This window comes from Pipistrellus kuhlii, unplaced genomic scaffold, assembly GCF_014108245.1.
Source record: "Pipistrellus kuhlii isolate mPipKuh1 unplaced genomic scaffold, mPipKuh1.p scaffold_m20_p_3, whole genome shotgun sequence".
NCBI lineage: Eukaryota > Metazoa > Chordata > Mammalia > Chiroptera > Vespertilionidae > Pipistrellus > Pipistrellus kuhlii.
Window position 1 is genome coordinate 16,056,698 of NW_023425529.1, and position 27,691 is coordinate 16,084,388.

The 27,691-nt window shown below is 43.0% G+C and overlaps 1 protein-coding gene and 1 long non-coding RNA gene across 10 annotated transcripts; both read left to right on the plus strand.

Moving 5' to 3' along the window:
• Positions 1-7,359: 7,359 nt before the first annotated feature.
• On the plus strand, positions 7,360-27,688 carry COPS7A (COP9 signalosome subunit 7A). Of its 9 annotated transcripts, none has more exons than XR_006742778.1 (10): positions 7,640-7,761; positions 8,010-8,214; positions 11,858-11,933; positions 12,174-12,262; positions 14,015-14,217; positions 14,803-14,908; positions 15,070-15,221; positions 18,999-19,116; positions 24,659-26,675; positions 27,117-27,688. XR_006742778.1 is itself a non-coding variant. In XM_045587699.1 (10 exons), the coding sequence occupies exons 1-9, from the start codon at positions 7,748-7,750 to the stop codon at positions 24,707-24,709; spliced, it is 1,014 nt and encodes a 337-aa protein (XP_045443655.1). In that variant the 5' UTR covers positions 7,640-7,747; the 3' UTR covers positions 24,710-24,758; positions 27,117-27,688. The 9 variants fall into 9 exon arrangements, 8 of the variants coding, with proteins under 8 accessions (XP_036314664.1, XP_036314662.1, XP_036314663.1 ...); XM_045587699.1 differs by having other exon boundaries at positions 24,659-24,758; XM_036458771.2 differs by lacking the exons at positions 7,640-7,761; positions 24,659-26,675 and adding an exon at positions 7,360-7,514.
• On the plus strand, positions 17,088-17,401 carry LOC123653137. Its single transcript, XR_006742779.1, has 2 exons — positions 17,088-17,242; positions 17,331-17,401. It is a non-coding gene; the product is annotated as an uncharacterized LOC123653137 (long non-coding RNA).
• Positions 27,689-27,691: the final 3 nt, after the last annotated feature.

Genomic DNA, 27,691 nt, shown 5'->3' on the forward strand with positions numbered 1-27,691 from the left:
CCTGCCTCATCTGCCTGCATTAACCCTCTCAATATTTGCAAGTCGAAAATACATGCTCAGCCACAGTGGCTCAATGGTTGAGCATTGACCTATGAACCAGGAGGTCATGGTTCAATTCTCAGTTGGGCCACATGCCTAGGTTGCAGGCTCCATGACCCCCAGTATGAGGCATGCAGGAGGCAGATGATCAATGATTCTCTTTTATCATTGATTAGAGGCCCATGCACAAAAGTCGTTCCTGGGGGGTGGGGAGGTCCCCTCAGCCCAGACTGCACCCTCTTTAATCCGGGACCAGTGGCTCCTAACTGCTCACCTGCCTGCTTGTCTTGTCATCCCTAACTGCACCCCCCTTGCCAGCCTGGTCACCCCAACTGCCCCACATGCTGGCCAGGTTGTCCCCAACTGCCCCCCCCCCCCAGCCTGGTCACCTCCTAATGCCCCTCCTGCCAGACCGGTTGACCCTAACTGCCCTTCCCCCCCTTTGCCTCCCTGGTCACCCTCAAATCCCACCCCCTGCTGGCCTGGTTGCCCCTCACTAACCCTCCTGCCAGCCTGGTCACCCCATGCAGCCTGCTATTCAGTCATTTGGTTATCTCTCACTAACCCGCCTGCCGGCCTGGTAATCCCACGCAGCCTCTAGTTTTTAAATACTACACCTATCCAGCAGAACATCATAACTTAACCTAGCCTACCTTTAAATGTGCTTGGAACTTACATTAACCTATAATTGGACAAATACTTTGAGTTTCATCTCGAGTAATTGCCTTCCTCTTCTCACCAGAAGCAGGAGACACAGATGAGTGTTTTGTACACGTGATGTGAGAACACAAAACACAATATCCAAAAACATGGGCAACACAGTACACTGTAAAGTATTGGTTGTTTACCCTTGTGAAGAGAGAGAAAGAGAAACATCAATTTGTTGTTCCACTTATTTATGCATTCATTGGTTGCTTCTTGTATGTGCCCTGACCAAAGATCGAACTCGCAACCTTGGCATATCCATACGCTCTAACCAACCAAGCTAACTGGCCAGGGCTAGGATCTATTTTTTTAATATGGAAAATTGATTTTCCTGCCGAAACCGGTTTGGCTCAATGGATAGAGCATTGGCTTGGGGACTGAAGGGTCCCGGGTTCGATTCCAGTCAAGGACATGTACCTTGGTTGCGGGCATATCCCCAGTAGGGGGTGTGCAAGAGGCAGCTGATCGATGACTCTCTCTCATCGATGTTTCTAACTCTCTATCTCTCTCCCTTCTTCTCTGTACGAGATCAATAAAATATATTTTAAAAAAGAAAAAAAAAGAAAATTGATTTTCCTAATTTCATTTATCAAACAGTCCCTCTTTTCTGCCTGATCAGCTTTGCTAATTCTGTTATATATAAAAGTTCCAGCTATCCTTGGATCTGTTTCTGTCAACTTTTAAAAACTTGCACCAATAACACACTTTCTTAAATCCTACAAATTTAAAGTAAATCTAGTTATATCTTGGAGCAAACACTACCTTGTCAATATAGTCTTCTTGAGGAGTATTTTGCCACTTCTTGGTCATTGCTCTGTTTGAGAATCCATTTGCCAAGTTCAATAGGATTTTGGTTGGAGCTGAACTGAATCCAAAGTCCAATTCAAGACAAATTGACATCTTTATTACATTGAAACTTCTTATCATGGATTTGGGATATCCATTTATTTAGGTCCTTAATGTCTTTCAATAAAGTTGTATAATTTTCTGCATACAGATAATGTACATCTCCTGTTTTATTTCTTCCTAAAATATATTCTTTATTGCTTTTCTGTTATGGTAAATGATAGTTTTTAAGATTACATTTTGAATTGGTTTGGCTGGTATATAGAAATGCAGTTGATTTGCAATAATGATTTTAGAGCCAACTACCTTGATAAGCTCTCTCTCTTCTGTATAATAATTTTTCTATAAACTTTTTGAATTTCTACAATCATATCATCTGCAAATATAGCAGTTTGCTTTTTCCTTTCCAATATCATGGCTTTAATTTCCTTTTCTTGTGCTGGGTATCGCCTTTAATACATTGTGAATAAAAGTAGTGATAGCTAGCATCTTTCTTTTGTTCCTGGCTTTAAAGGAAACACTTCCAGTGTTTTCCCAGTAAGAATGTGTTTGCTATAGTTTCAAAAAAATAACTTTTAGCCCAGCCAGGTATAGCTCAGCAGTTGAGTGTCGACCCAGGAACCAAGAGGTCACTGGTTCAATTCCTGGTCAGGGTATATGCCCAGGTTGCAGCCTTGATCCCTAGTGTGGAGTGTGTAGGAGGCAGCCAATCAATGATTCTCTTTCATCATTCTCTCCCTTCCTCTCTGAAATCAATAAAAATATATTTAAAAAAAATAACTTTTAACCCTGATGATATTGCTCAGTGGTTGAGTGTTGAACTATGAATCAGAAGGCCACAGTTTGATTCCTGGTCAGAGAACATGATCAGGTTGTGAACTTAATCCCGGTAGGAGGTGTGCAGGAGGCAGCTGAGCAATGATTCTCTCTCATCATTAATATTTCTCTCTCTCTCCCTTTCCCTGCCTCTCTGAAATCAATTAAAAAATTTTAAAAATAGCCGAAGCCGGTTTGGCTTAGTGGTAGAGCGTCGGTCTGCGGACTGAAAGGTCCCGGGTTTGATTCCGGTCAAGGGCATGTACCCTGGTTGCAGGCACATCCCCAGTAGGGGGTGTGCAAGAGGCAGCTGGTCGATGTTACTCTCTCATGGACATTTCTAGTTCTCTATCCCTCTCTCTTCCTCTCTGTAAAAAATCAATAAAATCTATTTTTTAAAAAAATTTTAAAAATAATAATAAAATAACTTTTGTCAAGTTAAGGAAGTCCCCTTTTATTCCTAATCTGTTAAGAGTTTTGTCATGTCTGTATGTTGAACTAAATGCTCTGTAAAGCCCACTTTTATTGTTAAGTATAGCACATAAAGATAACTGCAGAAAGACATAAATATAAAATATAGAATATGTATAGAGGGAATACTTGTGTAACCACCATCCAGGCTAACTAAAAGAATCTGGCCAGTATTCACAAAGGATTTGTATGTTTCTTCTCTGTCATACACCATTTCCTTCTCGAAGAGATAAGCAGTATTCTGACTTTCATAGAAATCACTTCCTTGCTTCTCTAAACAGTTTACCCATGTTTGTATACATTATTTAACAATGTAGTTTATTTTGTCTGCTTTTGAAGATATATATGTATGTATATGTAATAAAACTACTATATATATTTATTATATACATAGGAGTGGAATTGCTGTATTATAGTGTGTATTCCTTTTTATTAGGTAATGCTAAACTCTTTTCCAAAGTGATTTAACCACTTATACTCCCATTAATTGTATACCAGGGTTTCTCTTGTTCTATATTTTCATAAACACTTAATATTTTGAGACATTAGACTATTCTGGGGCATCCAGTGGTATTTTATTATGGATTTAATTTGCAATTCTTTGATCACTAATGAAGCTGAGCACCTTTTCATATTTTGTTGACCTTGTGGATTTCCTCTTGTGAAGTGCTATTTCAGATCTTTAGTTCACGTTTATAATTTTTATTGTTAGGATATTTTTTTTTCATATTCACTTGAAAAAGTCTTTTATACATCCTGAACACATCCTTTGTCAGTTATATATGTTATAAGTGCTTCCTTCTATTCTGTGGCTTGTTTTTTGATGAACATATGTTCTTGATTTTAATGTAGTCAAATGTATCAATCTTTTCTTTTATGGTTAGTGGACTTGAATATTTCTTATGAAATATTTCCTTATCCTGAATTCATGTATATATTTTTCTATATTGTCTTCTAAAAGGCTTTCACTATGCCTTTTATGTTTGTTTATTTCTTTTGTTTTTATTTATGTTTGTTTTGTTTTTATTTATTTGTTTGTTTTGTTTTTATTTCAGAGAGGAAGGGAGAAAGAGAGAAACATCAATGATAAGAGAGAATTATTGACTGGCTGCCCTTCTGAACACCCCCCACCCCCCAGGGATGGAGCCCAAAACCTAGGCATATGCCCTGACTAGGAATTGAACTGTGGCCTCCTGGTTCTTAGGTTGATGATCAACCACTGGCTGGCTGGGCTGCCTTTTACATTTAATATATCATATAGTGGGGGATGATTTTTTTATATGGTTTAAGGCAGGGGTTTGTTTTATTTTTTCATATAGATAATTGTCACAGCACATTGAAATCTGCTTCCTTTCTCTCCTGCTCATAAGTGCAAATTCTCATAAATCAATTGTCTATGTATTGGTAAATTTGTTTATGCCTATGTATTTTGTCGTCAATTTATCTATCTATCTTGTGCCAATACTATAATACGTATCTTAATTATTAGGCTTTGCAATTATGTCCTGGTGTCTGGTAAAGCAAGTCTTTTCACCTTATTCATCTTCAAGAGGCTATTATTGGCTTTTTACATTTCCATGTAAATTTTAGAATCAGTTTGTCAGTTCCACACATTCACAAAAAATCCTGATGGTATTTTGATTAGGATTGTACTGAATCTATAATCACTTTAGAGAATTGACATCCTCATGATATTGAGACTTTTACTCTATGAACATGATAATATCCCTCCATTTATGTTAGGTATGCAGTGTCTCATCCTAAATTATAAATTGCTGCATACAGGTCTTACACCTATTTTGTTACATTTATAGTTTTGTATTTGGTATTTTTCATATTAGTGAAAGTAGTAACTTTAAAAATTACTCATCATCTAATTGTTTATTGTTCATATATAGATACGTAAATTATTTTGGGATATTTTTTCCATTGATTTTCAGAGAGAGGAAGGTGGGGACAGAGAGAGAGGGAGAGAGAGAGAAATATAGATGTGAGAGAAACCTGTAACCCAGGTACATGCCCTTGACTGGGAATTGAACCTGTGACCTTCCAATCCTAGGGTGGATGATTTAACCACTGAGAAACACACTGACCAGGGTAATTTTGTATATATATGTACCGGTATTTTCCGGCGTATAAGACGACTTTTGAAACAAAAAAAAAGTCAACCGAAAATCGGGGGCAAAAGATCAAAATTGCACAAAAATTACCTGCAGATCTTGACGGCAAAGTAAGTCTTTTCTTTGAAGTGGGGGGTAGTCTTATACAGCAAATATAGGCCTAAACCTATGTTTTAACTGTAAAATTAGGGGGTCGTCTTATATGCCGGAAAATACTGTATATACTATCAAGTAGCCTTGTTAAACTTATTCTAATTATTTGTAGATTTTTTTGAATTTTTTACATTTGCTATCACATTTTCATAAATTTTGTAAATGGTAACAGCTTTGTTTATCTTTTTATATAATTCTTTAACTTTTTCCCTTTTTGTCTGACTCACTGCTCTGGCTAAAACCCCCATTACAAGAATAAATAGAATTGGTGATACCAGGCACTCAATTACCAGATTAACAAGTTCCCTAAACTAGTATTCTAAAAGATTTTTCTTTTATCACAAATGGATGTTTATTTTGTCATGAGCTTTCCCTGTATTTATTGAAATGAGTGATATATCAAGCTCCCTTTAAATTCCTGACATAAATTCAAGTTTAATCTTGGATTTTTAATTTTTTTTGCATTGATTCAGTTTGCGAGTGTTTTATTGAAGATTTTTGTATCTTTGTTAAGTGAGATTGACCAGTAATTTTTTTAATCTAGTATTGCCCTTTTCTTGTTGAGTTATCAAAGTAATTCTGGCCCCACAGAATAGTTGAGGGGTGTCCTTTCTTTTCCCATTTTCTGGAAAAGTTCATACAGGATTAAAATAATGTGCACTTTGAAAATTTGGTGCAACTTGCCTGTATGATGCCATTCTTAATGTTTTCTCTTCATCTCACACCTCACATCTAAACTATTTGCAAATTCTGTTCACTCTAGCTTTAAATTAAATTCAGAACCCAAAACTATTTCTTACCTCCACAGCCATTATGCACCACCATCTTTCGCCTGGAAAATTGTGGTAGCCTCTTTCTCTTTCTTTTCCTCTCTCTCTCTCTCTCTCTCTCTCTCTCTCTCTCTCTATATATATATATATATATATATATATATATATATATATATATATATGTGTGTGTGTGTGTGTGTGTGTGTGTGTGTGTGTGTGTGTGTGTATTTTTTTAAAAATTGATTTCAGAAAGAAAGGGAGAGGGAGAGAGAGAGAAACATCAATGATGAGAGAGAGAGTCACCAATTGGCTGCCTTACACTGGGGGATCAATCCTGCAACCAAGGCATGTGCCCTGACAAGGAATCCAGCCATGACCTCCCAGTTCATAGGTTAAAGCTCAACCACTGAGCCATGCTGGCCAGACTGCAGTAGCCTCTTCATTGAACTTGTTGCTTCTGTTCATGCATCCATCATGACATTTAAACATTTTTAAAAATTGATTTAAGAGAGAGAGGAAGAGAAACATATCAATTTGTTCCTTTTTTTTTTTTTTTTAATCCTTACCGGAGGTATACTTTTTCTATTTTTTAATATATATTTTTATTGATTTCAGAGAGGAAGGAAGAGGGAGAGGTATGAGAGAGAATCACTGATTGGCTGCCTCCTGAATTCCTGGCCACCCCCACCGGGGACTGTGCCCAAAACCCAGGGATGTGCCTCTGGCTGGGATCGAACCCAGGACCCCTCAGTCCGCAAGCCGATGCTCTATCCACTGAGCCAAACCAGCTAGGGATTTCCGTTGGTTTTTAAACAGAATGTAAGAGAGGAAGTGGATTGGGGGAGAGGGGGAGCCGGGAACAACCATCTGATGTGAGAGAGACACAGGATTGGTTGCCGCCTGCACAGAGGGGGAGGGGATCCAACCTGTAACCCAGGTTACTTGTCCTTGAACCAGGGAATCAAACCTGCGACTTTTTGGTTTACAGGCCTATTTCTAACCACTGAGCACCGCCGGCTGGGGAATCGTCAAATCCGACACACCTTGAAGGATGTCTGTCTGAGACATTTGGTTTGCAGGCCTATTTCTAACCACTGAGCACCTATTTGTGCATTTGTTGGTTGCCTCCCGTAGGTGCCCCTACCAGTTCTCAAACCCAAAAGCTTCTGGTGTATGAGAGGACACTGAATCGCCGCACCAGGTCTGATGAAGACTGGCTAAACACAATCCCTCCATACCTGCCTGAGACCACAAGCTCCCTCTGCATTTAGCGTCTAGCCAAGTACCACAATAAAGTTTTATTGAAACAAAGCAGGGGGGGAGGGGGGGAAAGGTGCCCGTCAATCTTTCCTCACCAACCAATCAGAGAGGAGAGTGCTTCTGTCGCTCCCAGGCGCCTCAGCAGTCGGAAGACGGGAAAGGAACACGTCCCGCCCCTAGCCCGCCCGGTAAGAGCGGAAGTGCGGCCGGAAGTCAGCCATAGAGTGTAGCCGCCAGAGCGACCCCGAAGGGAGGTGGCAGGAAAGGCTCGGAACAGCTGCCGGAGGTGACGGAGCGGCGGCCCCGCCCGGAGATCTGGAAGGCGAAGCTCCAGGTAGCGGCCCGCAGAATCTCACCGAGGGTACGACGCGGCGATCCGCGGGAGCCCACGGGCTCGGCGCGGCCTCTTTAAGGGAGGGGGCGGAGCCACGTGGAAGGATCCTGAGGGTGAGGTCACGTGGCGGGGGGCACTGGCGGGGCACCTGTGGAGATTAGAAGGCGCGTTGTCGTTGGGGTAGACACCATGTGACACCTCTTCCCCCACTGCATCCTGTGCCTTAGGGTTCAATGGGGTGTTCGTGGTAGGGCTTAGGGATGAGGCCAAGGGTTTGTGGGGTGGGCAGACTGGCGTGGCAACCCTGTCTCAGACAGACATCCTTCAAGGTGTGTCGGATTTGACGATTCCTAGATCCAAGTGTTAGACGGCTCCACCTATGATTCCTCATGGCAGAAAGGATTCGGTGCCTCCGCAGTCAGCCCTGGCCCTTGTGCTGCTTATCCTTCTCCCAATGTTCAGGGACCTACAGCTTCACATCCTCTTTCCTTGCAGCTCCGGACATCCTGAGCCCACGTCCCCCCAGCTCAGTGCAGCCATGAGTGCCGAGGTGAAGGTGACAGGGCAGAACCAGGAGCAGTTTCTGCTCCTGGCCAAGTCTGCCAAGGGGGCGGCGCTGGCCACACTCATCCACCAGGTGCTGGAGGCCCCTGGTGTCTACGTGTTTGGGGAACTGCTGGATATGCCTAATGTTAGAGAGGTGGGTTCCTGGCCTGGATAGCCCACAGGGAAGCGTGGGGCTAACGTTTGAATTAGATGGGTGGGCAGACAGGGCTCACTTTGCAACCCCATAACCATTCAGTTGAACAATAGTAGGATGATGATTAACTGGCATCTTGCAGGAGTATGTGCACAAGTAAACTCATATATATATCGGGTCTAGTAATAATTAATGTCGTTTTTAAACTTGTTTAAAATCTTGCTTGGCATTGACTTGTATTGACATAACCTTCAAACACGTGGTATCTACAGAACGTGTGAAGTGCAATTAACAAGTTTTGCTTGAAAAAGTTTGTGTTTGGTTTGGTTTTTGTTGCAAAACTAGGGCTAAGAAGATGGAGGATGAAGAGCATATTCGGCACTGCATGCTTTACGAGTTCCAATTAGGAAGAAAAGCAGTGAGGCTGCAAAAAACATCTGTAGTGCTCTTGGTCAAGATGCAGTTAGCGCCAGAAAATGCCAGCGTTGGTTTGAGAAATTTCGCGAGGGAAATTTTTCCTTAGATGACAAGAGTGGTCGAGGCCGTGTGTCCAATTTTGATCAAGAAGCTCTTCAAGCTCTTTTGGTGCAAAATCCTCAAATTACCCAACAAGAGCTTGCAACAACTTTAAATTGTTCACAAAAAACAATTTCCAATCAATTGTGTGCACTTGGCAAAGTCCAAAAGTTTGGAAAATGGGTTCCTCATGAGTTGGCCGACAACAACCGTAATCAAAGAGTCACAATTTGCAGTTCACTCCTCTCTCGTCAAAACCGGTTGCAGTTTTTAGAGCAAATTGTTACCGGAGATGAAGAATGGGTGCTGTATGTTAATTTGAAAAGGCAGCCTCAATGGTTGGACAAAAATGAGGCTCCACAGCCCACGTCAAAACCTGACTTGCATGTGAAAAAAGTGATGTTGTGTGTTTGGTGGAATTTTAAAGGAATTCTTCATTATGAACTTTTACCATCTAACCAAACCATTACAAGTGCAGTGTATAGTGCCCAATTGGAAAGGTTAGCCCAAGCTTTAAGAGAAGAAGAACCCGCGCTGATTAATCGGAAGGGCGTAATTCTTCACCACGATAACGCACGACCGCATACTGCAAGAATCACTGCTGAAAAACTGCGCCAGTTGGAATGGGAAGTTCTCCCTCAACCTGCATATTCTCCTGATATTGCCCCTTCCGATTACCATTTGTTTCGTTCTTTGCAAAACTTTCTTCTTGGAAAAAAATTTAATAATGAAGAATGCCTCAAAAATGCATTGACCGAATTTTTTGCATCAAAATCACAAGAATTTTACAACAGAGGGATTAAAATGCTTCCTGAGCGTTGGGCACAAGTAGTAGAAAACAATGGCAACTATATTGTTGATTAAATTTTGTTGTATTGTTTAAATAAATTCGATTTAAAAAGTATTAGAAAACGACATTAATTATTACCAGACCTAATATATATATATATATATATATATATATATATATATATATATATATACACACACACACACATAGATAGATAGATAGATAGATTTTAGAGAGGAAGGGAGATAGAAACGTCAATGATGAGTGAGAGTTATTGATGGGCTGCCTCCTGCATGCCGCCAGCAACCTGGGCATGTGCACTTGACTAGAATTGAACCTGGGACCCCTCAGTCCACAGACCAACGCTGTATCCACTGAATCAAACTGACAAGGGCATTTTTTTCTTCTTAATTTTAAATATATATATTTTTTATTTATTTTTACAGAGGAAGAGAGAGAGAGAGAGAGTTAGAAACATCAATGAGAGAGAGATATCGATCAGCTGCCTCTTGCACTCCCCCTACTGGGGATGTGCCCGAAACCAAGGTATATGCCCTTGACGAATCGAATCGGGGACCTTTCAGTCCACAGGCCAACACTCTATCCACTGAGCTAAGCCGGTTTCGGCTCTAAGGCAAATTTTTTATTTTTAAGCAAAAGAACATGTGCTTCAGAATAAGAGACCAGACTCCAGCTTGTCTCCACCAGTGTAATAGCTCTTAATAATCATGTCACCTTGATGAGGTCACCTTTATTTTAGGGTCTCTGTGTTCTCTTTTAAAAATGGAGCTGTGCCCTGGCCGGGTAGCTTAGTTGGTTAGAACTTGTCCCGCTATGCCATGGTTGTGGGTTTGATTCCTGGTCATGGCAAATACAAGACTCAACCAATGAATGCATAAATAAATGGAACAAGTAGAAAAAAGAAATAAATAAAAAAATGGAGCTGATACTGCTCTTCACCATTGCTGTAGAAATCAGGTGAGATTATTGGAAAGTGTGAAGTCATTCCAAATGGAAGGAATGAATGTGAAATTGGCACACCCTGTTCTCCCCCCTCTTTGCACCATATGCAAATTCACTTACGTTAGATCATATAGAAAGTATCTTTTCTCCAGAGACATGTGGCAAGGTGCTAGAAATACAGTAGAGAGAACTGTTCACACAGAAGTGGTAGAGTTAAGAGTTTACAATCCACAGTGTGTAGATTGCCAAGATGTATGAAAACAGCCCGAGTCCTGAGCTGCTATGACAGTGGTAGGTGGGCAAACAGTGAATTAAGTTGTCAATGGCCAGTGATTGAGACAGTGGATTCAGCCTTTTGGGATTACTCTGTGGTACAGAGAAAACCGGTGGCCTTCTTTCCCGGCTTTCCTCTGCAAAGGAACTAAGCAGAGTCAATCAAGGCGAAGAAAAGTACTTTGGATGCCTGTTTAGCACTCTGCTGGTGGTCTGGGAATGCCAAGAAAGTAAAAGATAACAGTACTTCATATATATATATATATATATATATATATATATATATATATATATATATATATATATATATATATATATATTTGTGACAACAGTACTTCTGAAGCTTACATTTCAGTTAAGAGATCAGATGAATGGATATACATATACAGATCATTTATTTAGCAAGTTATTTATTGAGAGAGACAACTACTGATGCTTAACTCTGCTTGACCTAAGAGGGATACCAAAGACTGGGCCTGTCATCTTGTTGAAGAGAAAGATATTCTTAGGCAGCACCCTTAGGCAGGTTTTGATTAAGTGTCAGATGGAGTGACCAGTGATAGGAAGAGAGGAGATCTGGGTGGGCTGGCCTGGGTGATGAAAGCCTGGTGAAGCAGGTCTGTAGCAGAGGCCACAGATTCCAATGGCTGCCTCGGCCATGAGCTGTCAGAGATGAGCGAGGCTGAGGCTGGAGTCTGGTGAATTGGAGAGTATAGCAGACTGCCTAAAGAGAATCAGATTTACAAACATCCACACTAAGTTTACAAATAAAACACCATTTGCAATGTCTGGTGTGTGTGTGTGAAATACTGAATACTGAATGTTCTCAACTGAATTTAGGGTAGGAATTGGAGACTATAAAGGCAGAGGGCATTGTGATGGGGGCGGGGGAGGGGGAGTAGTATAAACAAAGGCAGTGGAAATGAGGTGGAAATGACGCCTTTCTATGGGAAGAGTCATCAGAGAGGCAGATTCCTTTCAGTGAGCAGTGAGAGCTAATGGAAGGGAATGATGGGACCAGAATGTGGGATTCAAAGCAGGGTGGGGCTGGGAGAAGGGTGAATAGAGGCCCTTCCTGTCATCTCTTCCCTCCTATTGCAGCTGGCTGAGAGTGACTTCGCTTCCACATTCCGCCTGCTCACAGTGTTTGCTTATGGGACGTATGCTGACTATTTAGGTAACCAGAGGGGCTGGAGCTCGGGAGTAGAGGGGGTGGGAGAAGGGCAATTTCTGGAGGGACTTAAGAGACATTTCTGAGATATCCTACTTAGATCCCTTAGGTACACAGGGTCAGGGTCAAGACCTGAATCGGCATGGAAAATTTGGGGGGGGGGGGGGGGGAGGAATGCAAGGGACAGAGGCTAGGCCTTCCCACAGAAAGGAAATCAGGATTTCCTACTTTGTCCTTTTTTCCCAGCTGAAGCCCGGAATCTCCCCCCACTCACAGAGGCTCAGAAGAATAAGCTTCGACACCTGTCGGTCGTCACCCTAGCTGCCAAAGTCAAGGTGAGCCACAGAGCATCCTTTTGTATGTCCCTTCGCAAGGGCCATCTGGAGGGACTTTGTTCTGGGACAGCCTTTGATACACTGTTGTTTCTTCCTGCCTTCCCCTCCGCATTCTTCCCAGATCTGTATCTAGACTCCGTCATCTGTACCCTTGTTAGGCTATTTTTCTCTTAGTTATCTGTTTTGTTTCTATTTTTCTATCAACTTAAGTTCCAACTAACACATCTTTTGTGTGTGGGGTCAAAATAGCAACTGGCATGTCACTCACTATTTTACAAGGGTCACCCTCCTTCCCTCTATGGAACGGCCCATGCAGACCGCCTGCACGCTCAGAGCTGGGAACAAGGCTCTCTCTCCTGGTGAAGCACTAGGCTTCTATTGCTAAAATAAGTAAGATATAGCAAGAAGTGTTTCTGTATTTCCTGTTGGCTTGTTTTTGTTTTTGTTGTTGTTAACTATCCCCCTCCTGTCCATTTGCACTCTCCCAATCATTACTAGACTCTCCCATCATTCTAGTGAGTTTACTTAAATCAGGCTGTCTTTTGTGAGAAGCCTGTTTGGAAGTATGCCCTGTATAAATGGTAACAGTAACTCTAGACCTCTCCCATACACACGCTTCCATTAAGTCAAGCTTCAAGCTGATCTTGAGCAGGTCTGTATGCTACCCTGAGCGTGGCCAGAGGATTAACACCCAGGCAGATCATCACTTCTTCCTCTGGTGTGAGGTAAAGGTAAGGGTGGTAAGAGAGCACAAGTCGTATATTTTATTTAAGACAGCCCTTGTGCTGCCGAAACCGGTTTGGCTCAGTGGATAGAGCGTTGGCCTGCGGACTGAAGGGTCCCGGGTTTAATTCTAGTCTAGGGCATGTGCCTTGGTTGCGGGCACATCCCCAGTGGGGGGTGTACAAGAGGCAGCTGATCGATGATTCTCTCTCATCGATGTTCCTAACTCTCTATCCCTCTCCTTTCCTCTCTGTAAAAAAAAAAAATATATATATATATATATATATATACAATATATATATATATATATATATATATATATATATATATATTTTATATAGCCCTTGTGCTGTTATTTTTCAGGCAGTAATATTTATTTTGTGTTAGAACCAACCTTTTGTTTATTTTTTTATTTTTTTATTTTTTTTTTTTTAATATATTTTATTGATTTTGTACAGAGAGGAAGGGAGAGAGATAGAGAGTTAGAAACATCGATGAGAGAGAGTCATCGATCAGCTGCCTCTTGCACACACCCTACTGGGGATATGCCCGCAACCAAGGTACATGCCCTTGACCGGAATCGAACCCGGGACCCTTCAGTCCCCAAGCCGACGCTCTATCCATTGAGCCAAACCGGTCTTGGCTAGAACCAACCTTTTGTTTAAAAAAATAAAAATATATTATTGATTTTTTTACAGGGAGGAAGGGAGAGGGATAGAGAGTTAGAAACATTGATGAGAGAGACACCGATTCAGCTGCCTCCTGCACACCTCCTACTGTGGATGTGCCCACAACCAAGTTATATGCCCTTGACCGGAATCGAACCTGGGACCTTTCAGTCCTCAGGCCCACGCTCTATCCACTGAGCCAAACCAGTTAGGGCTAGAACCAGCCTTTTAGAAGAAATGATTTGGGAATAGGAGTGGAGGGTAGGCAGTGAGCCTAGGTGGGGGAAAGGAGGGAAGAATCTTGGAAGTCCTTCTCTATGGCAGAACCTCACAAACCCCAGCCCGACCTCCCCGGCTCCAGTGTATCCCATATGCAGTGCTGCTGGAGGCCCTGGCCCTGCGCAACGTGCGGCAGCTGGAAGACCTGGTCATAGAGGCCGTGTACGCCGACGTGCTCCGTGGCTCCCTGGACCAGCGCAATCAGCGGCTGGAGGTTGACTACAGCATTGGGCGGGACATCCAGCGCCAGGACCTGAGTGCCATTGCCCGAACCCTACAGGAGTGGTGAGACCTGTGTCCTGGCAAGGGAGAGGTGCTTCGGAGGGTGAGGGCTGGGCTGCAGAGGTGGAATTCAAGAGGATGAAGGGAAATGAGCTCGTTCCTCTGAGGCAAGAGAGGAGCTTGTGTCCTTAGTGTCATAATTGGGGGAGGGAAAGATGAGTTGTACTCGAGGGGATCCTCACTGGGAGGTTGGTTGCCTTAGGCTGGGTTCAGCTCATTAATCTGTAAACAGCACTGTCCACAGGCCCTGGGCCTCTTCCACTTCCGCTTTCTCTTTGTGTCCTGGTCTAACTTTAGTTAATTATTAGTACACCTTTTTTTTCTCTTTAGCAGCTCCTATCCCATTTTGGTCTTGAGTTCCTACTCCCACTTGCACATCACTCCGTTCACTTCCCTGTACCTCTCTTATCCTCCCTGAGTGTCCTTCCAGCTCCTGGGAATATTGTTGCAGGTCGTTTCCAGAGGCCCTGGTGAGAGTTCCTGACTCAGGCAGGGGTTTGCATATCAGGACCTAGGGTTCTTTCTGCCTCTATTTTTAGTGAGTCTGTGATCACAGCTCTCTTCTGCTGACACTTCTGATTCCTGCAGGTGTGTGGGCTGCGAGGTAGTGCTGTCAGGCATTGAGGAGCAGGTGAGCCGTGCCAACCAGCACAAGGAGCAGCAGCTGGGCCTGAAGCAGCAGATTGAGAGTGAGGTGAGCCGGTAGGGGAGTGAGACAGACCCCAGCTCCTTCAGCCGGGGCCAGCTGTCAATGCAGAGGGGTATGGGCAGTGGCTGTAGCAGACAAACAAGGTGGGCAGGACTGTCAGGTTCTGGAACCTTCCTTGTTATCCCCCACTCCTTTCCTCCTGGTAGGTCGCCAACCTTAAGAAAACCATTAAAGTTACAACAGCAGCAGCCGCCGCAGCCACATCTCAGGACCCCGAGCAACACCTGACTGAACTGAGAGAACCAGCTGCTGGCACCAACCAGCGCCAGCCCAGCAAGAAAGCCTCAAAGGGCAAGGGGTGAGCCGGTGTGGCAGGAACTGCTCGCTTCTGGGGTGCCTCGCTTTTTCTTCAGAGACCTGGCCGCCATCACTGCCTTTAGTCGTTTGCAGGGGGTAGGGAATGGAGGGAACCTTCAGGGATTAGGGGATTCCTTGCAGCTTCTCTCTCTTTATTCTCTTTGCCAGGCTCCGAGGGAGCGCCAAGATTTGGTCCAAGTCGAACTGAAGGGATTGTCGCATTTTGCCCCTGGGGATACAGGGTCCCAGCTGCCTGCCTGCCTGCCCGCCCGCCCCTTAGGAGTCCTCAAAGAGCCTTCCTGTGCCCCTGGCCAGCTGATAATTCTAGGTTCATGACCTCTCATCTCTCTTCTTCTTTCCCTTATCCTAAGCATAGATCATACCTTCTCTAGGGAGGAGGCAAGTATGAGTCATGTTTTGTTGGTACTTTTTGTTTTATGTGACTTCCTTATGTGTCCCATTGTTCCCCCTCCCCTTCCCTACCATGCCCTCTCTCCTATGTTTTTAAGGGACAGCACTGCCCTTGTTTATTATATGTCGCTGAGTAGGTGGGGTTGCTGGTCTCCAATAAACCCACATGTGATCCTTGTCCTACCACCCCACCCCTGCATGACTAATCCCTGATCCCTACTCCCTACCCCGGCCTATTTGGGCAGCATCTGCAGAGCCATGGGGCTCCCATCTCTGTTCCCACCGAGAGAGATCGGGGAGCTAGTCTGCCATTCTAGGAGTCACTGGACACTTCCATCCTAGAATTTTGTGGTTTCTTTGCACCTCCTCTTGGGTCCTGGGAATGCTGCTGCTTCAATGACCCCAGAGCCTAAGAAGGGCAGCTGTTTCTCAAGACGTTGAGAGAGAGTTCTTTCTTGGCCCTGGCTATCTTAGAAAGCCTGATGGCAAACCTGGAAGAATTTATACTTCCTTTTTTGTGAGTTCTATGGAGAAGGAAAGGGGATATAGATTGTATTAAAAAAGAAAAGTGTATATATATCTATATCTATATATAGCATAACACAGAAATAAATCTATGAGAAGTCTATCTGTAAGCATGCCCTGGACTGGGTATCTTCTGTCTTTGTTATTTGTGGATGGGAAGAATGTTCGTTCCCAGTCCCCTCTACGCAATGGTGCTGGAAAATGAAGAGAACCAGATACTTTGTGCTGGGTCTTGGCCTACGCGACGTTGGACAGATTGCTCAGTATCTCAGCAGTCGTTCCAAAGCAGTGCATACTCCGTGAGCACCAACATGTCACGGGCACTGGAGATGCAAAGTGATGATCACTGTTCCAGTCCTCAAGGAGCTGGAGTTCAGCCTGTTGCCTTCCACCTTAAGTAATTATAAGGGGAAGATTGACAGTACGCTTGAGGTTTTTTGTTTTTTTTTAATATATTTTATTGATTTTGTACAGAGAGGAAGGGAGAGAGAAACATCGATGAGAGAGAGTCATCGATCAGCCACCTCTTGTACACCCCCTACTGGGGATATGCCCGCAACCAAGGTACATGCCCTTGACCGGAATCGAACCCGGGACCTTTCAGTCCCCAAGCCAACGCTCTATCCATTGAGCTAAACCAGTTTCGGCAGTACGCTTGAGTTTTTACATCAGAACCACAGAGCTCAGAGCTGCAATGAGAAGCAGCAGTCAGGCTCTTGTCCTCCCTCCAAGGCAGAGAGCTTCCCTAGCATTTATTGAGAGGACTGGTCTTGGCCTAGTGTACTGCTGTGTACCCCCTGGAATTGGGAAGCCCTAGTGTAATGGATGGTTCTCCCTCCCCCCTATACACTCCCCCCAAACCACTACACACACACACACACACACACACACACACACACCACATACCACACACATACTTGCATGTGAAGCAGTTGCCTCCTGGGCGTCCCAGATCGCATGCCATTCTCTGGATGGAGATTTAGGACAAACCACTCCATTGGTCCTAAAAGTATCAGTCACAAAACTAGAAAGTGGGGTGGAATTCTGAGGGTTTTTTTATTTTTATTTTTTATTAAAGTGGGCTGGGTAAGCTATGGAGACTTAATGGGATCTGTCTAAAGAGCCCTACTTCAGGAGTTGACTCTCCTGACTTCTCATTTTAGCTTTTCGCTAGGTAAGCATATTAAGTCTGTTGAGTCTTGATTCTCAGTCTCTACCTCTGAAATAAACCCTTTCTTCCTCCCACACCTTCTAATGTCTAGAAGTTGCTCATTCCTAGTGCTTTAAACCTGTCTCTCTTTGCCCATGCCCATTTTTCTCTTGAACTTAAACATTTTCCTGCAAGCTAGTTGCAGCTAATGGCTCTATAACTTCCTGACCTCTCTAGCTCCATCCTTTAGTGGATGGCTCTAGAAAGTAGTGTGTGCTTGGCTAGGACTGCCTGCCTAAATATCCAAAGAAGGGGGACCCTTCACAGCCCCAAGGACATGCAACTGCAATTTGTCTTTGACTTGCAAAGATGGGCTTTTGGCTACCAAGGAAAGCATGGAGAAGAGGGAGTAGAGTATTTATGGGTTCAGTTTTTGAGCATGAAATTTGGTTCAGGATTTAGGGATTCCATGTATAACTAAGCCCAGGACAGTAGGAAAATCTTTCCAACCAAGAATCTTATCACCATGTGCACACTCTCACGCTCATCCCTAACTATGGCAATCTTCAATGACCTTGAGGGTGGACCACTATGGTAAGAGGAGGAGGAAGATAACTTGCTTTCATGACAATTCAGAGTTCATGCACATGAAACAGATGACACTTAACAGGTTAAACCAAAGTCTCTGAAGCTAAAAATGGCGGTTGGACAGGTGCCTATCTTTATGCACAAGAAAAACAGAGACAATGTCTACAGTCAGTGTTTGGTGAAATCCTGTTAAAGAAGAAATTCTCCACTTAGGTGCATCTTCTAACATGAGTGGAAAGAAAGGAGTTTAGAGAGACAAATCTAGGTGGTGTATTAGTTATATATTACTGTGTATAAATTATTCCAAAACTTGGTGGCCTCAAACCACATATTTATTAACTCATTTCTATGTTTTGGTATTTGGCACAACTGAGCTGAATTTTCTGCTTTAGGGTCTCTCACGAGGCTACAAACAGTACTCAATAGGGCCATATTATTTCAAGGTTCCAATGGGAGGGACTTGGTTCCAAGCATGCTCAGAGATTGTCAGCAGGATTCACTGCTTCAGAGATGGACTGAGGACCTCATTTCCTGTCGACTTGGGGTCAGAGGCCATCCAGGTAGCCTCCATCAGAGCAGGAGACCACATCAGTAAGATGAAATAATTATCTTTCTATGATAATTGCTAATAATATAAGCTAGTATTTGTGTTTAATCAAGCAATATCCTAAGTGCTTTATGTATTTAAACACTTAATTTACACAAGGACCTTCTGAGATGGTATGATGACCCACTGCTCAAGATGACAAAAGAGGTATGAAGATGTTATGTAATTTGCCCAGGGTCACACAAATTACAAGTGGAAAAGGCACACAGCACCCTGTCTCCCATGCTCCTAAATGCATGGAGCAGCTGAGATCTCAGAGAAGTAAATAGCAGGAAGAAAAACCAAAGTTCCACTAAAAAATGGTGAGTTCACCATTTTTCCTCCTCCAGTTTCATCCAAAATGGACTCAAAAGCAGCCAGAAACTGAAATGGACATCAGATGTGAACTGATGTGAAAGAGCTCTGTGGAGCCCTCTATTGCAGGTCTGAGGAGCAGAAAGGGACTCCTAAGAGTTAGATTGGGGAAACCCCATTTTCTTTTTCCCTTCTACGTCCAGCCCCAAGCACACCATGGTGGTGATAGCTGCAACAATGACAGCGAGAGTGGCTCAGCAGGCACTTAAAATTCTGAGAGGAGAATCCATATCTGACCAGAAGAATTATGGTCCCACAAGTGTGAGTCAGATCCCCTCTGCTTTTTTCTTTCTCTCTTCTCTCGAGGCTTAGCCCAGACATAGTGGGAAATGCCTAGCAGACTGGAGAAAATAAAATCCCAACTTTTGGTCAGAGGATTGGGGCGGAAAGCCCCCAGAGAACCAGAAAGTGTCAGAAAAGTTATAAGAGGAAGATCAAGAGAACAGTCCCACAGAATTATGTGTTAACTCCTATGCTCACCTCTGAGTTGCACAAGCATGGATCTGACCCTAAATAGCTTGCCAAAGCTTTGTGAACTGAGCAACAGGATAGACCAATGTCCAAGTCAGTCTGGCCACTGGATGGAACACATGGAGGGCTGATCCAAATACCACCACAAAATAAACTGATATGGAACCACAATGCAAAGAAGAAAAGTTGCGCCTGAACCCAACCTAATCAAGTGCCTGTAAAAACAACTTTCTCCTTAGGATTTTAACAAGATCCAGAGTCAATATTCAAAATATCCAGGATACAATATAAAATTACTCGGCATACAAAGAAATCTCCAGGGAAAAGACAACCAACCCAAGATGGCAGAGGTGAAAGCAAAGACTTCACAGCAGTTAATATGACCACATTGGAAGAAGAAAGGGAGAATTTCTTAAAACAGATTGAAAGATAGGAAGTTTCAGCCAAGAAGTAGAAGATACAAAGAAGAATCGATTGACATTTTGAACTTAAAAATAGAAATAACCAAAATAGTCACTGGATGGGTTTATTAGCAAAAAAGAGTAGACAGAGGAACAAGTAAGTTAGAAGGTAGATCATTATAAATTATGTACTCTAAAACAATAGACAAAAAAAAAAAAAATGTGTTTAAACAAAACACCAGAGCCTCAGGAATCTGTGGAACAATACTAAAAAGTCTAACATTCATGTCAACAGTGTCCCAGAAGTTGAGGAGAAAATGTGAAATAGAAAAGTTATTAGAAGAAATAGTTTTTTTAAAAATCCCAAATTTGGCTCAGCCATTGAGGCTTAGTGGTTGAGCATTGATTTATGAACCGGGAGGTCACAATTTGTTCCTGCTCAGGACACATGCCCACGTTCCAGAATCCCCAGTCGGGGGTGTGCAGGAGGCAGCTGATCGATGATTCTCTCATCATTGATGGCTCTTTCTCCCCCCTCTCCCTTCTTCTCTGAAACAATCTAAAGGAAAGTTGTGTTTTTTTTAAGTAGAGATAGTGGAGTTATGAGCAATGTACCAACCAGAAACAAATAATAAAATTATAGAAATAAATGCAAACATTAATAATGATATTAGATGTAAATAGCCTAAATGCAACACTTAAAAGATAAATTATCAAAATGAATTTTAAAAATCAACTTTGCTGCCCTTGAAAATCCATTTTTAAGTATGACACAGGTGGGTTAAAAAAGGATTGGTGGCTGTGTTTTAGAGTACATAATTTATAGTGTAGGGCAGTTGGTTAGAGTGTTGTCCTGACACCAACATTGCAGGTGTGATCTCCAGTCAGGGCACATACAAGAAGCAACCAATAAATGCATAAATAAGTGGAACAGCAGATCAATGTTTCGCTCTCCCTCTCAATTCAATAAAAAAAAAAAAGTTCAGCCTAGCTTGTGTGGCTCAGTAGTTGAGCTTCGACCCATGCACCAAGAGGTCTCAGGTTTGACCTCTGCACATGCCTGGGTTGCAGGCTCAATCCTCAGTAGGGCTCCTGCAGGAGGCAGCCAATCAATGATTCTCTTTCATTATTAATGTTTCTTTTCTCTCCTTCCTTCCTCTCTGAAATCAATAAAAAAAATTTTTAAATAAATAGTGCAAAAACTGATAGATGTCAAAGGAAAAATGGGCAAATTACAATTGTAATTAAAAAGTTCAAAATTCTTTTCCTAGTAATCAAAAGAACAAGTAAACAGAAAATGACCAAATATACAGAAGTATATAGAACCAAATTATACCATTAGCCAACAGGATCTAATTAAAATTTATAGAACACTCTCCCAACACAGAAGAATACACTTTTTACTTTCAAGTGTGCACTGAACATTTACTGAGATATACTGTCCTGTGTCATAAAACTCAACAAATTTAAAGAATCAAAGTCATATAAAGGATGTTTTCTGACCATAATGGAATCATAAGTAGAAATCAATAACAGAAAGCTTGCAGGGAACTCTGGTCCAAACATTTGGAAACTAAACACATTTCTAAATAATCTATGGGTCAAAGAGAAATTAGAAAATATTGTGAACTTAATAAGAAATATATAAAACTAGAGGCCTAGTGCATGAAGTTTGGGTAGGGTACAGTCCCTAGGCCTAGCCTGATATCAGGGCCGATCAGGTTCCCTACCTTCCCACCTCATACCCTCAGCGCCCCACCAACACTGCAGCTGGTCACCCAACCATGTTCTTCACTCCCCCCTGGTGGTCACTGCACATTATAGCGAATGATCAAACTCCCGAGGGACAATTTGCATATTAGCCTTTTATTATATAGGATACCAAAATATATTGGATGCAGCTAAAGCAGTGACTAAGGGAAAAAATCATAGTATCAAATGCTTATATTAGAAAAGTCTGAAGTCAACAATCTAATTTGTACCTTGAAAAGGTATATGAAGAATTAAGAGAAATAAACACAAAGCAAGCAGAAGAAAAGAGCAACAATTAATGAAATTGAAAACAAAAATAGAAAAAGTCAATAAAACAAAAAGTTGAATATTTAAAATGATCAATAAAATTAATAAATTTCTTGCCCTGGCCAGTTTGGCTCAGGGTCACAGGTTTGATTCTGGCCAAGGGCACATGCCCAGGTTGTGGGCTCGATCCCCAGTAGGGGGCCTGCAGGAGGCAGCTGATCAATGGTTCTCTCCCATCATTGATGCTTCTATCTCTCTATCCCTCTTCTTTCCTCTGAAATAAAGAAATGTTTTTTATTTAAAAAATTAATAAATCTCTAGCCATACTGATAAGAGAGAATAGAGAAGACATGTTACTAATATCAGGAATAAAAGAGGAGATACCACTACAAAACCCACCAATAATAAAAAGTTAATAAGCCCTAGCTGGTTTGACTCAGTGGATAGGGCCCATGGGACTGAAGGGTCTCAGATTCAATTCTGGTCAAGGGCATATGGCCAGTAGAGAGTGTGCAGGAGGCAGCCAAGCAATGATTTTCTCATCATTGATGTTTCTTTTTAAAAATATATATTTTATTGATTTTTTACAGAGAGGAAGGGAGAGAAATAGAGCTAGAAACGTCGATGAGAGAGAAACATCGACCAGCTGCCTCTTGTACACCCCCTACTGGGGATGTGCCTGCAGCCAAGGTACATGCCCTTGACCAGAATCGAACCTGGGACCTTTCAGTCCACAGACCGATGCTCTACCACTGAGCCAAACCGCTTTCGGCATCATTGATGTTTCTCTCCCTCTCCCTTACTCTCTAAAATCAATAAAAATATATATATATATATATTTTTTTTAATATATTTTTTATTATTTTGTACAGAGAGGAAGGGAGAGAGATAGAGAGCTAGAAACATCGATGAGAGAGAGAATCATCGACCAGCTGCTTCTTGCACACCCCCTACTGGGGATATGCCCGCAACCAAGGTACATGCCCTTGACCGGAATCAAACCCGGGACCTTTCAGTCCCCAAGCCGATGCTCTATCCATTGAGCCAAACCAGTCTCAACATAAAAATATATTTTAAAAATTAAAAAGTTAAGGGAATATGACAAACATAAATTCAATGACTTAGATTAGATAGATCAACTCCTTGAAAGCCACAAGCTACCAAAACTCACCCAAGGAGAGAAAGATTTAAATATAAAATACACAATTATAAACCTTTTAGAAGATAACGTAGGAGAAAATCTTAGTTTCTGGAATTAGCAGTGTTCTTAAATGCCACACCAAAAATGTTATTCATAAGAGAAAAAATGGTAAGTTGAACTTCATTAAAATTCAGAACTTTTGCTTGGGGGGAGAAAAAGTCAAGAAAAGGAAAAAAGCTACAAAATAGGGAAAAATACTTGTAAATCCCTATCTAACAAAGAGCTATCCAGAACCCTATAAAGAACCCTAAAAACTCAATAGTAAGAAAATAAACAAGCCAATTTTGAAAAATGGCTGACTTAGACAGTTTATTAACGAGACTGTAATGATGGGAAATAAGCACATGAAAAGATGCTCAACATCATTAGTCATCAGGGAAATACAAATTAAAATCATGATGTGATATCTATTAGAGTAAGTACCTACACACCCAATAGAATGGGTGAAATGAAGTACTTGACAATACCAACTGCTGGCAAGGAAGCAAAGCAACTGGGACTCTTGCTTTGCTGGTAGGAATACAAAATGGTGCAGCTACCCAGGAAAACAGTTTGGCATTTTCTTATAAAGTTAAATAGACACTTACCATATGACCTAGCAAAACCACTCCATTTCATTCTAAAGAAACAAATATGTTCACACAAAAACGTGTATAGGAATATTTATAGCAACTCTTCATAATTGCCAAAAACTGGTGAATGGATAAACAGACAATAACCAGTGGAATACAGCTCAGCAATAAAAAGGATTGAACTATTAATACATACAACATCATGAGTGAATCTAAGGGCTAAATAAAGCTGAGTGAAAGAGCCACTCTCAAAAGGTTACATACTATATGACTTCATCATATGACAAATCAGTGGTTGCCAAGGGTTGGGATTGGAGGAAGGGTGTGACTACAGAGAGCGGCAGGAGAGGGTTTGGGGATAAATGGGACCATTTTGATCCTGATGGTGTTGGTTTACCCAAATCTATCATGTGTTAAAACTCAGAAAGTGTGCACATAGCAGCTTTACAGTATGTAAAAACAAATACAAGATTTAAACAAAAAAACAAGTACTAAGCTAATGGCAATCCATCATTTTAAACACTATGCTGTTGGGTAAATTAAAAAAAAATTTTTTTAATTATGGAGCAACTTTTCATTTAAAGGAGGCCCCATTGTGAATCATTCTGCACAGCATATTAGTATCATTTGTGTCCATTTGGATTAAGTCCCGGCTCTTGCAGTGCTACTAGGTAGCTTATGATGGTCAACAAGTCACCTCTGTCCACAGTAAAAAGGAGCTGGGGTTTGGGTATCTGTAATTATTGCTAAGCTACTTGGAATCCTCTCCGACCTCAAGAGTCCGCTTTAATAGGCTGGGCTGGTAATTCTGACCTGCTGCCACATTTGGGAACATACAGAGGTGATCTCTAAGGTCTCTTTCAACAGAAATTATATCATATGCTTAGTTTGCTTGAATGAGGGGCTATCTGTATTGGGAATCAATGTCTGTCCTTCCCTGCCACATTCTCTGTGAAATAGGAACCCACCCCTGACCCAGATCCCACCAGTAGTTTTCTGAGCCTAGCTTTGCTTACTTCCATCAAGCCATTTCCCACCTGTGTCACTTCGACTTTCCAAGGTATTTCTGCTCCCTCTTTTAGAGACTCAGTCCCACATCTCTAACCCTTTCCCATGCCCCCTTCTCTCCCCTCCTCCAGCTTCATATATCCAAATGTTCTTTGCCTCAGGCCCCACAGACATACGGCTGACATCCTGGATGGAGAACACTGACATCTTGGGGATAATTGTCCAGAAGCTGTACGTTCTCCAGTTGACAGGCTACATGAAGAGAATGGGATGGATGCTGGGGCAGCACCCTGTTCTCCAAAAGATAAGGTCTTCGGGGCTGACGAGAAGAATCGTAAAGGGCAGAGAAAGGGCAAGGAATTCTGACCTCACCTCAGGGACAGGACCTGGGCTCAGAGCAGGAAGCACCACTGCTCCTCCTTGTCCCTGGACATCCATTCAAGGTAGACACTGAGTCTGGGAAGGCTCAGAGCTATCAGCACCCCACAGGGGGCCTTGAGGCTCACCTACTCCAGCAGCTCTGCCAGCCTTCGGCATCCCAACCCCTTTAGATCTTCCCTCCAGCCATTCCAGCTCCATGTCCCCCGCAGGTTCTCCCCAGGGATGGAGGCAAGCTGGGAGGCTCCTTGTGGGAACCAGCTATTCAGTCTTTTCTCCGAGTGCCCTCCTTGGTTGCTTCTCTTATCTTTCAGCACCTCCTCTGCCCAAATGCCCCTATCGTCATCTCTCCTCCTCCAGTGTGGCTTCACCTGGCTCCCACCTCTCCTGTCTGAAGCCCCCAGTGATGTCTAAGGCGAAGGCTACTTTTTTCTTGTTCCTAGCCCAAGGGGAATGGCCTGAGAGAAGGAACTCTTGACTCTTGTTGCTCCTTCAGCCTCTTTCCCAGGACTGTGAGCTTAAGGGCAGGACAGGTACATAAAGTTAAGTGGCCAGGAATACGTGGGCTAGGAGACCAGCCCTCGTTCTCTGGGTAGCCTGATTATATAACTCGGGATTGAATAGGCGTCACTGGGCAAAAGATGTTACTAGAACCTGAAGCCCTTTGTTAGCACAGGAGGGGGGCAAATCTCAAACTGCAAGTGGGGCGGGATCAGAATGGACCAAAACATTTGTTTCTACTTGTTGGTCTGTGAACTGAGCGATGACAAGGTGAAAGATGATAGTTGGTAGCTGGGAGAAGGGAGGGCTTGAAGCTGATTCAAGGCCAGTAAGATGGAAGTTCGGTTGTGTCTAGCAGTATTTTCAGAGTCCTGTGGGTGGAATGAAGGATGAGGACCAGAGAGAGCACTGAAGGAGCCAGACTGAGACAGGACAATTGGGGAGAAACCATTTATATCCCATGCTGTTTCTCCTCTGTGTCAAAAACTTTCTCTGCACTCTCCTCATCAGCACCGCCACAGTGCCCAGAAAGGCCCATTTTACAGAACAGGAAACTGATGTGGAGAGATGAAGAACCTTCCCCAGAGTTGTAGGTAAGTTCTGGAACAACATATCACTGCCGAGAACAGGCCCGCGGGAGTAGGTGTTGGGTTGAAGGGAAGACCTCACCCAAGAGCAGGGAGCTGGGATGAAAATTGGTTCATGTATCTGAAAGCCAGAACCCAAATGGGAGAGCTTGTGACTCAGCTACATGGCAAGGGCAACCCTTGCCCTGCGACAGCCCCCACTCAGAACTACACCCACGTGTGGGTGCTGGAGCAGAAATCCAGGATGAGATTGGGCACTACTGCAGCCTGAGGTTTTGTAGCCCAAGACCACATGGCTAGGTTGGTGGCAGAACTGAATGGAAGACCCAGCCTCTGGGCTCCTTCAGTAACTCCAGTGATTCCTCAGGGGCCGCCCCCTCAGGAGACTAATAAGGCCACTCCCCCTGCTAGAGGAAGTGAGTGTGTGTCTATCTGGACTGAGCAGATTACACTCGTAGCTGAGGGCTATGGACACTGAGTTCCATCAACCATAACTCAGCACCCAGCACCTAGGTGGAGGTTGGATTAGCTATACCTGTTTAACCTCTGGAATTCTTGGGTTCTGGTGTGGAGCTTTTTTGTTTTTATTAATTTCTAAAGAGAAAGGGAGAGGGAGAGAGACAGAGAACCAGAGAGAGAGGAAACAGAAACATCAATGTGAGAAACAGATCAGTTGCCTCCTGTATGTACCTCAACTGGGACCAAACCCACAACCAGGCATGTGCCCTGACCAGGAATCAAACCGGTGACCTTTCAGGGCACAGGATGACACTCAACCAACTGAGATTCTTGTATTCTTCTAGTTTGAATTGGTTCCCTTGACCCTGGTCATGCCTCTTCACCAACCCTACTTAATAAGACTTAACATCTGCCTCGGACTACAAAGCTAGTGTTTGCTTGTTGAGCTCAACATCATCTCTCTGCTCATTGAGCAACTAGACAAATCCTCTTGAACCTATTTATCCATTAAAACCTCTCTTTGCTGAGAGGACTCAGAGCCTTGGATTTTGGGTGGTTGTTGATGGATGTTTTGCCTTTGTTTACGAACTAGAAAGAACTGGATATTTTTTTAATTAGAGGAAACCATCATCAGACTCATACAAGCATTTGTCATCATTAATAGGTTCCCAAGAGAAACAGAGTGACCCATTTGCCTGAGCCAGGTCAAGCAGGAGTGAATGTCTTGAGAAATTTGAGCACTTCATGCCCTTCCAGTACCGCTCAGGTTCCGGGTTAGTTTTCTCCTCTGGTCCCCTTCCCTGGGCTCAAATTCTCACCGCCTGGCAGTGGAGGGTTTGAAGAATGTTGGGTGGAATGTTGCTGACCCCAGAGATCCTCCCACTTGAAGGCCTGCGTAGGGTTATTTGGACTCCTTCCTGCTCTGTACCACAAGTGTTCCCACCCACAGCCCATGGGAGAGACTGTGCCTGAGGGACAAGGGGCAGCAAATTCCTCAGGCACCTCGGAGATAGGCCCTACATTCCCCCTGACAAGTGAAGTCACAGCAAAAGCAAGGGAGGACAGCTGAGTCCCACTGCTGCTTCTCCTCTGCCAGTCCCAATGTCATTATCACTGAGGCCCTGGGATTGAACCTGAGTTATGAAGGTCACACATGAAGACAGAAGAAAGGAGATGACGAGGAGGAGACGAGAGGGTTGAAATTGAACAGGGAACAGATTAAAAGTAAAGCCAGAATGC

Coding starts and splice junctions, on each gene's coding strand:
- COPS7A (XM_036458768.2), top strand. Junction 12,263..14,014: donor CCCTAGCTGCCAAAGTCAAG/GTGAGCCACAGA, acceptor CCCCGGCTCCAG/TGTATCCCATATGCAGTGCT. Junction 15,222..18,998: donor AAAGCCTCAAAGGGCAAGGG/GTGAGCCGGTGT, acceptor TTCTACGTCCAG/CCCCAAGCACACCATGGTGG.